The sequence below is a fragment of the Typha latifolia genome, chromosome 7, assembly GCF_019914945.1.
Source record: "Typha latifolia isolate L0001 chromosome 7, TyphaL0001v2, whole genome shotgun sequence".
Classification (NCBI taxonomy): Eukaryota; Viridiplantae; Streptophyta; class Magnoliopsida; order Poales; family Typhaceae; genus Typha; species Typha latifolia.
The window spans coordinates 4,655,337-4,667,984 of NC_133092.1; the positions used below are offsets into that span (position 1 = coordinate 4,655,337).

Genomic DNA, 12,648 nt, shown 5'->3' on the forward strand with positions numbered 1-12,648 from the left:
CATCCCCTCTTTCTTTTTCATATCCAATAAATCTAAGTGATCTCAGCCCTCTTCTCAAAGTAGTAGTAGTAATAATAATAATAATAATAATAATAATAATAATAATAATAATAATAAACTATTCACGCATCTTCTACTGGTACTGCGCCTAGCAGATACAGAAGAATAATCTTTACATTTAGTAATTCTTGATCTCAGAAAGTTATTATCCAATTAGCTAAACCACAAATCACATTGAATCAAAATTTCAAACAGAACCATAGTGATTTGAATCAATTGTTTGACGGCTTGCCCATGATATTCAAATGAAAATAATAAATTACAAGGCCTCAGCTTTCTTTAATCTGCAGATTTCATAAATAAATCGTAAAATCTACTATAATATAGGGAAACTTTCCATCTACGATTTGATGATACACCATGAGCGGGGGAAACATGCTGGTGTGTAGTCGTAAAGTTCCCCAATTAAGGTATTAATACTGTTTTTTTACAGATGACGCAAAAACAAAAAAAAAATAAACCTTTCGTGTCCACATCTTAATAAACTCATCATGTCTATGTACATAAATATAAAGCGGATGAGTTAACAACACATCTTGAGCATGCATTTCTCCAGCTTATAGTCCGCAAGGACCGCAACAGATCATATGAAAACCTGCAGAAAATTAAGAGAATTTTAGTTTCAGGAGAGAAATAATGGCATAAATACTAAGTTTTCTACAACTTATTAAGGATTCAATTCTTACAGCTGGTGATCTACCTGGTACCAATCTTAAATAAATTGTTGCCAAATTCTTGACCAAAACGAAAACAGACAACAGATCTTGCCATAAAGCTTTCATGGTCAATCTAGATGAGAGAGAAAGATGACTAACTTAGATTCCAGGACTTGAGTCAAACGAAAATAGTAAACATGCTAGTCTCTGCTCGGATGCACTTAAATCAATAATTACACAAGAAAAATTCCAATTGTGATGGTGCTGTTCTTTTCTCACATCAGAAAATCATTCTATCCTCTGAACTCTTAAATTAAATATTTTTATAAAAGAATTTCTTAGGCAACAAAAACATGTAAGAAACATACAAAGTTCAGAATGCAATTAGGACGAAAATAGAATAATATCTGCAATCACCCTATAGTTACAGTGAGCTATCTGACCCGAAGGACCGAAAGAAGAGAACTGTCATCAAGTCTGTTGTCTAATCATATAATAATAATTAATCCATCTCAGTCTACTTGATCAATCAAGATGGTAGACCAGCATCTGTTATCCTAAGGACAAACAAGTCAAATGCATTGCTTTGGTTCAGGATTCATCCTCAAACCATCTTATTTTCTTCTAATTAGACTACTAGTAAACAATAACATATTTTATGTCTATCATAATTCTATCAACAGTGAAAAGGAAACATAATATAGTCAGAAAGGGATTTAATATGACAACATTAATAATGAAAGAAAGCTAACTCTTTTGAGCCAATAGAAGAAAGAAGCAGTGTTTAGGTTGCCTTCATGAATTTCTGTGCTTTTCTTGAGAACTCTCTAATCAACGAATTGTCTCAAAACATCAAAGGGGTGTCTTCTCCCATAGCATCCCTTTCATAAAAAATACTTATGGGCTTCCTCTGTGTTGCTGAACTATACTGATCATCAAATCCTTCAGCTAGAGGCTCCTCAGGTACATTGCGGTACAAGTGTTTGAGAATGAAAAGAGCAGTGTCATGATCACGCCAATAATTGCTGTCAAACAGCAACACAGTTCAGTAAAGATCCAACAATTTCATTTGATAAGTACAGAAATATATATATATATATATATATATAACTGTTCAATTTCTTCATACTTATGTGATCCAATAGCTGATATATACGGAAGCTCAAAAGTTTTATCCTGCACAGCACGAGAAATTAAATTTTAGTAAATTAACAGAAGTTAAACAAGACATGGATTGGAAGCAATTCAATGCCTTTAATTTAGTTACTGAAGAAGGAAATGAAAAATCCTTGGGACATTCAAACTCTACTGAAGATATCCTTTTCTGTACTGACTACTGAAACTTTTGAGGATATTCAAATTGATCACATATTTAAGGAGGTTAATCAAAAGGCAAACTAGTTAGCAAATCGTGGAAGACAAAATACTTTTGATAACTTTTGGGCTTAGCCAGTTTTTGTCTAGCTACAAATCTACCGCACCATTCATTCGGATGGTTTGATTTTTAATTTTTGTTAGGGATTATTTTGATTTATGTATTTCCCTTTCAAAAAAAAAAAAGAGATATACTTACCAAGTGGGTAAATAAAAGAGATAGTATAAATAATCTTGGGAGACATCTACAGTAGCAAACAACATTGGTAAAATACAAATACAAATGATTAATATCATGAACTTGGCAAAAGAACTACATAAACTTTGAGCTGTTCTCTCATTCTTCCACAAAATATTAAGATTACCAAAATAAAGAATTGGTTTGAAGATAAATAGTTTACCAAGGATGTCACGCCAACAAAGAAATGACACTTGGCACGGGCTGTGCCAGATCTGTGTCGCCCGAAACCCGTTAATCCATAAAGATCTGGTCAAGCCACTTTACCAAAAATAGAAGAAGAAGATTGAAGTAGAGAAGGAGAAAGAGAGTAGATTACGGAGAAATTCAAGATTTCTTCTTCAAATCCCATTATAAGGTAAATTTTTCTTTCATTCTCTTAGTAGTTTCTTCGTTTAATCCTTTAAAAATTAATTTGAGTTACAAATGATAGATGTAGTTTACATTTATTAGATTTATCATTTATAAGTGTCTTTCTAGATAGATGTAGTATTTTAATGTTAGATCTATAAAAAAAAAAACTATTTAAATTGTAAGAACCACAGGAAAATTTTGACTTCCCCCAAAATTTAAAAAAATTTAAAATTAATATATCAAATTCATTCAAATTGGCTGAAAATTGATATATGAACATATTAGATTAACTTCATATGAATTGATTTGAATCCAAATTTTAATTTTCTGTTAAATTTTGACTCTAATTATTAAACTATTGCTAATGAATGCATTCAAATTGAATCATGTTTCTACTTGACTATTTCTATATCTTCAATAAAATATGTCATTTATAATATTATCTAAGAATAAAAGACTCTAATGTAGATTTTTAATATATATATTCAAACTAAAACCAGGTACACCAACCCTAAAATAATATATTAGAGATGCACCAAATGTGTGCTAATACATGCTATTGGCACGCAGGAGAGTGCCAACTGGATACCGACACGGCACGTGCCTTCAGTATAGCAATCTCACAAATAGTGATGTTTAATGTAGGACAGATTTCTGACATAGTGAAAGGCAGTCATCAACAATGATACAGGAATGCCAAGGACTAAATTGGCTAACCATCCAATGTGTGCGATATTGGCATTAGTTAATACTGATAATTGGCATGAAAATGAGTTTCACAACAAAGTCACCTCCGTGGAAATAAAACAGTGAATTTTATAAGCTCAATTAATGCCAAGCAGAATCTATCTGGTCACTTTGCTGATTAAAATCAATCAATCAAATAGTATAAGGTAGACAATTATGTTATATCAAAAACTAAAAGATACACATGCTGATGTCAAATGTAAAAATACTAACAGAATGTGGAGCCGAATTAAATTCGATCACCTGGAGCACATGATCAATCCGACCATCTTCACTACCTGTCAGCCTTTCCATCATAATAGAACCATATGATCTTTCTTTCTTTTGTGCCCCTTCCACATTTTCCATAATATAAATACAAAGATTAAATATTTTTGTCTATTTTACCTTCAAACAACAAGCAAGGAACAAAAATGAGATGGAACTGACCTTCCATCTTATCCTTTTTGCGTGATTGGAGAATACTGGCTGCTTTATTCTATTGAAAAAATATAAGATATTAGCTTATGTTTAAAACTCTCAAGCACTCAACAGCTCATTTTTCAAAGATTCATATCCCAGTGGTTAAGACACCAAATTCCCTGCTTAGAGGTCAGGAGTTTGACTTCCATCAACAGTGATTTATGGTTTAATTGGAATGCTATAACTTCACACACTCTCTCAGGAAAAAGAGAAGGAAAAACAGTAAGTTCTTCACAAGTATGTTGTTACCGCAGTTGGTGAGTAAAATTGTTTTAGTTCTCTCAAGTCTCAACAGATAAAATATAAAGCCTTTAGGTTGAAACTTGAAAGAACATTTTAACTCTTAATAAACTATTCCAAGAAATGTCATTAGACAGAATTTGAATTTTTCATATAAAGATAATATATCTAATGATCAATTACAATGGGAAATGCGGGTCTCCCTTCAATGTGTTATTAATATATTTTGGAGTGACAGGAAGAATAGAACAGTTCAGGCTCATTATAGATAGATCGAAATACAAATTATGGGAAAATTCATTGGGAAAGTAGAGAAATATATGCAACTAGTATCATTCTCTCTCTAACATGCCTCAAGCCCTCGTGCTCAAGTAGAGTATATAGAAAGATCATGCTGCCACAACAATAAGAAGGAAAAGGAATCAAGAATATGAATATGGTTTCCAAGGCTAGGTCGGACCTGACAAGCTAGGGGTATCCAGGCATGGACAATACAATCTCAGAGAAGGCTCCAGTCGGACAGGGTCGGAAACCAAAAGCCCAAGCCCAGCATGCAATGGAGAGGTCTCTTATCGGGGGATGAGTAGTACCACAAAGGACAAGACTTTAATTTCAACTATTTGATCTTTCGTTTTTTTGTGTTGCAAACTGTCCAAAAACTTTGGATTCAACTTGGAATCAGGTTACAATCAAAGCTTGAAGGAGGGTTAATCTAGTGATTCTAGTCTTTACAAATACAGTATTTAACCGCAAAGAAAGCAAGGTTGTGAGCAATAGTGTTATTACTTATTACACCTGCTCGTAAACCAATTAAAGATGGGAAAAGAGAAATCCATCATTTACATTCTTGGACCAAAGCGAAAATAGGCCAACCTATATCCTTACTGCAGCTATCCACCCCCTTCACTAGCTTTTGGCAATCACTGAAGACCCAACAATGATGGCTAGCGGCTGACTCCCTTAATTCATTCATAATCAGTAATAAAGCATTTGCTTAGCCCCCAGGTGAATGGAAGTTAGATATTCAGAAATAACTAAACCTGCTCCGCTAACTGGACCCCCTAGCCGAGAAGCATCAACTCAATATACAAAGCCACCAGTAGCGATGCAGACGACGCTCAAGAAAGCCAGTACATTGGATAGGAAAAGGAGTTAACCTGGAACAACTTTAAGAAGATCTTCTTTAAGAAGTACTAGAAGTACTATCCCCGAGCCCGAAGAAGAAGTATGATGAATTCTTCGAGTTGAGATAGGGAGGCATGCCCATGGTGGATTATGAGGCAAAGTTCGCTGAGCTATTGTGGTTTGTTCCACATATAGTAGCTAGTGAAGAGGAGAAAGTCAATTTCTTTGAGGGAAAGTTGCGGCCAGTCATCAGAGACAATATCTCACTCTTTTAGTGTTAGATACTTTCTGAGATGGTGTCTAAGGAACATTGAGCAGCTTTGCCAGGAGCAGTAGCATCCACACAAGAAGTAGAATAGCTATTAAGGACAGACCAAAAGAGGTGGATAGTCATCTGGATAATTTTCGAGGACTAGAAGTGAACCAAGCTCTTCTGGGGGAGGTCATAGGCAGGGTCAGTTCAAAAACTCCCCGAGGTGTGGACATTCTCATTCATCTAACTTGGCATGCAGTAGAGTATCTCGAAACTGTTACAAATGTGGGAGGCTCAACCATATGGCGAGATATTGCAGAGCACCCCGTGGAGGATGACACTCAGCTCCTCAGTAGGATCAACAACATCAGCCATCCCAGTCTAGAGTAGCTAATAATAGACCTTAGATACGTAGTGACAATCAAGGATCAATACCTGATAACAAAAGGAGAGTTTATACCTTGACTTAGGAGGAGGTCGAACACTAACCATTTGTGGTGCAAAGTATATTACTTTCTCACCAATACCTGCTAGAGTTCTTAAAAACTTAGGAGCCACACACTCTTTTAGTTCACCTAATTTTATTTCTCTATTACTTGTTGCACATGAAACCATAGAATCATGTTTAGGGGTGACTATACCCATAGAGAGGACTATATTATCAGATCATATTTGTAGATCTTGTCCAATAGAGATTGATGGCCAGAACCTCCTAGTAGATCTTACTTGTTTAGACATGACTGACTTTGATATTATACTAGGCATAGATTGGCTATCCGTGCATCCTGTTATAGTATATTGTGGAATGAAAAGTCATATTTTCTATTTTAGAGAAGCTAGAATTTTTCTTCCAGGATGATCGAAAGATTTCTGTAATCGGTAGTATTTCAGCCCTTTAGGCAAATCGGTTTTTGAAAAAAGGATGTCAAGGCCAAGGATGTGCCGATAGTGGCATGGCACTTGGCACAGGGTGTGCCAGTGGCACACCCCCACATCAAGTCGTGCTGATAGGCACGAAATGTGATCCTCTTATTTAAAAAAAAAAATTCAATTTCCATCGATCATCATCAAATCAATTTTTTAGTTTATGTGCATGTTCAATATTTATATTATATCATAAAAGAATTACAAAGTTTTAATTTATATGAAGACTATGTGAGATGTGTTACAACAAATAATACTATCAATGAATGAGTTTTGAAAATTATTTACAGTATTTAGTGCAACATTCTCGTATTATTCTTGTGCTGACAAATAAAGTTTTTGATCCTCCTCATCATACTACGTTCAACTAGATATTAGTTTTAATTATGAACTATTATCAATTAATATTCTGTGTTCAATTATATTATAGAGTATTTAATCATATTATGAAGTATTCAATCATTAATATTAGTTTTAATGAATGTATTCAATTGTATTATAAGTTGAATAATATTCATAACTAATTGTTATTTTACTTTTAATAAAACAGGTCATTTACAAAAATAATCTAAAGATAAAATACTAGAATGTAGGTTTTAATATATATATTTAAACAAAAACTCAAAGATCGACATGCTGAAGACCCAAAAATATCTCTAAATATTCAAAATAATGATTAAAAATATTATAAATGCACGCCAATAGCACACAAGAGCGTGCCTAGGTGTGCTGCTCGGCATGCCCCGTGTCGATGGTGGCACGACCATCTATGGCCAAGGCTTCTTGGCATCTATGGTGGGAGCAGAGCGAGAGGAGCAGAAGATGCATAAACTTCAAGCAGTGAAGCAAATTCCGATGTGTTTCCTGATGACCTACCTTGTCTTCCACCACTTTAAGAGACATATTTCACCATTGATCTTCTTCCAGGCATTGAATCAATATTGAAGGCACCTTATAGAATGGCACAATAAAACTTAAACAGCTGTAGACTCAACTTCAAGAGTTGCTGGATTAGAGATTCGTCCGAGCGTATCACCTTAAGGAGCACCAGTTTTGTTTGTAAAAAAGGATGGATCGATGCGTCTTTGCATTGACTACCAGGAGTTGAATAAAGTTACAGTGAAGAACAAGTACCTACTAACCCAGATCGATGATCTATTTAATCAACTACAAGGCTATCAGGTCTTTTCTAAGATTGATCTGAGATCTGCTTACCACCAATTGAAGATCAAAAGTGACAACACCACAAAGATAGCATTTATGACTCGTTATGATCATTACGAGTTCTTAGTGATGCCTTTCGGTCTCACTAATACGCCTGCAGCATTTATAGACCTGATATACTGATTAGTTTGTATTTGCAGCATTTATGGACCCTTCTTAGATTAGTTTGTTGTAGTTTTCATCAACGATATATTGATATAATCTAAGAGCAGGGAAGAGCATGAGGAATATATGAGAACAATCCTTCAAACTCTTCGGGAGAAAAAGCTTTATGCAAAATTCAAGAAGTGTGAATTTTGGCTGGATAAGGTTGCTTTCTTGAGTTATGTTATTGGCAAGGATGGAGTCAATGTGGATCAGTAGAAGATCGAGGTTGTCAGTAGATGGCCAAGATCGACTTCAATGCCTGAGGTGCGTAGTTTCCTTGGATTGGAAAACAACTGCAAAAGGTTTGTAGATAGATTTTCATGAATTGCCTAGCAACTTACTCACCTCATCAAGAAAGGGGTGAAATTTGAGTGGGCTTAGAACAAGTGTCATTAAGGTTTCATGTACCTCAAGTGTATTGAGGTACATGACAATTGTTATTCTGATTTTGGATCGTGACACATGATCAAGAATACCAGTTTAAAAAAATTTCCATATGTAAGAACAAACCATATGCTTCAACAAATCAATGAAAGAAATGCGCATTGAACCCATCAGGGCTAGGGGTTTTGTCCGAGCCAAGGCTGCAAATAGCAGATGTCAAAATCAGAAAAAAAAATTTTAGGGGTTGAGAGAGGAGGGTGCACGTGCTCTGCATGTGCAGCCCCTCCCCTCTCCCTCTCCGGCATGCGACGAGGCGCAGAAATGATTTTATCTAATCCGAATCGGATTAGATTTGATCCTCTCTTAATCTATAAATTAAACCCTAAAATTTTGTCTCTCTCTGCTTAATCACCTCAGCCTCTTCTCTCTCTCTCTTCTTCCTCCCCTCTTTTGCCTTCTTCTTCCTCACCGACGGAGTCAAGCCGTGGAATCGGCCTGCCAGAGCGCCGCTGGAGCCAACAGAGACCACCACGCGACTCCTTGGTAAGCCCTCTCCCACCCGTCAAGTTTAATTTCAAATTAATAAAGTAAATTAGAAATACCTAATTTGGGGATTTCGGCCTCGCCAGCAACTCTCGCCGGCCGGCGGCTTCGGGCTGCTGCTGCTCGTGCTCGAGAGCTCTAAGCCGTTGGCCTTGCGCCATGGTTGCCTTCTGGAAGAGCCCTCGTGGCTTCAGTCATCGTTGGCGTCGGAGTCGGCCGTCGGTGACAGGTTCTCCTCCACCTCGTGAGGATGACGAAGTAGAGAGAGAGAGAGAGAGCCGATCGTGAACCGCCGCCGGCAAGGTCGCCGGCGGCCACTCTCTCCCTTGATCCTTCTCTTCCTCGCATCGGTCACGGGAAGAGAAGGCTGTGGATGGGGCTCGGGTTTAACCCGAGCCAACCCTTTTCTATTTAGTTTCGGGTTTGGGTTCGGGTTGGATTTTGGATCCAAAGACCCGACCCGAACCGAACCATTTAAGTGGGTGGGCTGCGGGTTAGCCCGTAGCCCAATCCACTTAGTTTTGGGATGGGCCTCGACCCAACCCGATTAATTAAATTTCTTTTTTTGGAATGGGCCGGGCCAGCAGTAGCCCAGCCCAATTCAATGAGTAAATTAAACACATTTTAGTTCTTTTTAGTTTTTAAATTTTAAAAATATTGATATTATTCAAATTAAAATTTTTATTTATTTAAGGTGGTGATTTTTAGTACGTGAGCTAGAGATTTGAGATTGCGGTTGTCTTGCCTAGACTCAGGTGAGTGGGTTCACTCACATATTTATTTTATTATATTTCGTACCTTTGTCCAACTATATAAATTTTCTGTGTAAATTATTTATTTCACCCTTACATGCAAAAATTTAATTGTTACAATTTCTGTGTGCAAATCTATTTATTTCATCCGCACATGCAAAAATTTAATTGTTATATTTTCTGTGTGTATTTAATCATTATACTCAGTGCATCACCATACTTTGTGTAAATATTAAATTTAGTGAAAGGAAAAATGAGACTAGTATTGGTACGACTTAGAGAATAGTCCCGGTATAAATCGCTTGCGATTTTTCGTGGTGACTCAAGTCTATCTGGAAGTCCAGGGGAAAGTTCTAAATCAGATCATTGCGGTGACTTTCTTTGGTGACTCTGGAGGAGTTAGAGAACAGTCTTAGGATGAATAAGAAATTTCCTAGGTGACTCTAACTTCTCTCAACGGTTAGTGAAAAAGACAGAGTGTGTTGATCACATAGTGATACCATCTGATGACCCTAACCGGATCAGTTATGAAGAAAAATCCCGAGCGTCATCTCGAGGTGACTTCTAGTTGATGTGGATTCACAGAGTATAGACCCATTGAGACATATGACAGTATAAATATTAAAAAGATGTTAATATGTTAAAACCGTGCAAGATTACAAGTTGTGACTCTCTCTATTGTTATCATTGTTATTATTTAAAGAGCATGCCTATTGTATATTGTTATGGATATTGTTGTTTTTAGTTTAATTTTATTCAGCATTAATATGATTTAAAATTTATTTGGTTTTCGAGTGGATTCCACTCACTGAGCTATAGTTGTTGGCTCATGGATTCTTTTTTTTGTATTTATTTATCTATTTCATGTAATAGTCAGCGAGGCGGCTGAGCGAGATCTACCTGGACTCCACCTCCACTTTTGATTCACCTATTTACTTTTCCGCTCTTTTAGATTTTATGCTATAGATTAGAAGTTTTATTTATTTAGTTTAGAGACTCAAAAACATTAACATTGTTTTATGTTTATTGCAATTCGTTTTAAATTTAATAAAACAGATTTTCATTTTATTTATTTATTTTTCCATCGTACACATAGAAAGTATTAATAAGGCTTCGTGTATCTCAATCATATTGAGATGCATGGCCGGTCATGATTCCTATTTCGGGTCGTGATAGCAGCTACAATCTCTTCTTCTAATAGGTAAGATGAAAGCATGGAGGGATCAGAGACTTGGATCTATGGGCTTGCCCCCAATTTACTTTAGTTTCCAATACGGAGAGAGGGAGGGTTGGAGGAGGTGAAGATTCTTTTGAAATGTGAGATGAAGGCACTGCTGATACTTTTAGGATTCTGGATCTAGTAACTCAAGCTAAGTTTGAGGTTGGAGATAGAATTTCTTCTTTGATGGCCATATGCCATGGTATGAAAGAATTTTGTATTGCGATCATCCCGATTTAGCCAATCCACCCTTAATCTTTGTTTTTAGTAAATTTCATTTTCGAAGTAAAGATCTTCTAACTTGCAACAAAAGCCCTTCCTTAGCCAGGTTTTCATTGGACTAGACAACTAGTAATTCTTTCTCTAGCTTTGTGATTTGAGAGTTTAAGTTACCAACGATATTTTTGGCCCAAGAATTAAGGAGATTACTTAGAGAGGCGAGATTGTTGGATATGGGCTTGTTGGGATTATAAAAGTTATTCCACTAGTTTCTGCAGAAGGTAGAATAGGAGCTATACTGTAACCACCAATTTTCAACATGGAACCTGTGTGGGCAAGGGGAGGTTTCCAGGAGGAGGGGGTTGTGTTCCGAAGAGACCATAGGGAGGTGGAGCACTAAAGCTGAGGGGTGAAGACTGCATCAGGTCGGAGTAGCGAGGACTCTATTCAATCATTTGCAGACCATAAACCTATTCATTCTTCTAGACCAAGTATGAGATGAGCCTGAGAATCCTAGATCAATGAGGCCACATCTGTTGATTCTAGCAGTAAACCTCCTTGAATGTGCCTGGTTGATAGCAAGGCCTCCAGTCTTTCCGGAGGAGCTAGAAATGCAATTGAAATCTCGAAAACACCAGAGGAGAGTTTTCCTACTCACATAGTAATCAATCTTATTCTAGAGAGTTGAGTTAATATTTTTGTCCCAATGGGGGGGTCTCTGTAAACGCTGACCAGAATCTAGTTCTGATCTCTAGCACTACCCCGCACGAGAGTAAAGATTAAGGAATCTCCAATTACCAAAACCTCGAGGCCGATATTGTCATCCCAAAGCAACCACAGGCCAATAGAAGGCCTACCGAGTTAATCATGAAGCTGTTCTTAAAGGGGAGAAAAGAGATGATTTTTTTAGCTTTGGCTTCTCCACATTTCGTTTCGGAGAGAAAAGCTAAAGAAGAGCATGTGATGTGAATGATGAAGCTGAGGTTACGGGCTGTCGAGGGTCAACCACTCCCTCGACAGTTCCATGCCAGAAGCTTCATTGGCTGCTTTGCGGCGATACATCATTTGCCGCATGAAAGAAAGAGGGAGCTATAGCTATATGTATCAGGGTTGGAGGTACAGAGGTTCTGGGTAAAGGCGGGGAAAGGCAGGGAAAGTTTCAATAGGAGAGAGGATTTGGAAACAAGAGATTTAAGGATTGAGCCTTCTTTTTAGGTAAAGATTTTTCCTCAGATTTGAAAGAAACTTTGGCAGCAAGAGAAGAAGCAGATTTTAGGGTTTGGCAGGGAGATGGGAGTTTTCCGCGCCTGGTAAATTTTGCATGGAAATGGGTAGTGAGAAGAGAGGAAGTAGGATGGGACAAGGGAGGGCTGAGGCAGGTGGGTGGGGCAGATTGGCTAGGATGAAGGGCTTGGAAGCTGCACTGTTCCATCAGAAGGTCTGCGGCCCAACTCCGAAAGACATTCCCTCAATTGAGATAGGGACATCCACAAATTCTTCAAATGTAAATAAATCAGCAACAGAGGGGCATTGAGCTTAGTAGTCCCATCATTGGGGTGGATCGATGGGATATTGAGAACACTCACATTCCCTCTGCAGTGAAGGGGATCTCTTATGATCAACAAATAGGATTGGAATAATATTGGCATATTATCCAATGTAGGGGCCATGCAGGTTGCCTCTCCTTCCAGACGACACATAAAGATATTCGGCCTGCTCATGCGATA

General features: G+C 37.3%; 1 protein-coding gene across 16 annotated transcripts in view; it reads right to left on the reverse strand.

Annotated features, from left to right (window-relative positions):
• Positions 1 to 334: 334 nt before the first annotated feature.
• LOC140792689 (phospholipase SGR2-like) overlaps positions 335 to 12,648 on the reverse strand; it is a 39,081-nt gene continuing 26,767 nt past the window's right edge. For 6 of the 16 annotated variants that reach the window (XM_073143818.1, XM_073143817.1, XM_073143831.1 and 3 more), the window contains exons 19-23: positions 3,859 to 3,907; positions 3,643 to 3,761; positions 1,846 to 1,892; positions 1,469 to 1,741; positions 335 to 655 (exon numbers count right to left, since the gene is read on the reverse strand). In XM_073143818.1, coding sequence (XP_072999919.1) covers positions 1,561 to 1,741; positions 1,846 to 1,892; positions 3,643 to 3,761; positions 3,859 to 3,907 — 396 coding nt within the window. In that variant the 3' untranslated portion in view covers positions 335 to 655; positions 1,469 to 1,560. Of the gene's footprint in view, positions 656 to 1,468; positions 1,742 to 1,827; positions 1,893 to 3,642; positions 3,762 to 3,858; positions 3,908 to 12,648 lie in introns of those variants that run through there. The other 10 variants (XM_073143833.1, XM_073143823.1, XM_073143821.1 and 7 more) reach the window with 9 other exon arrangements.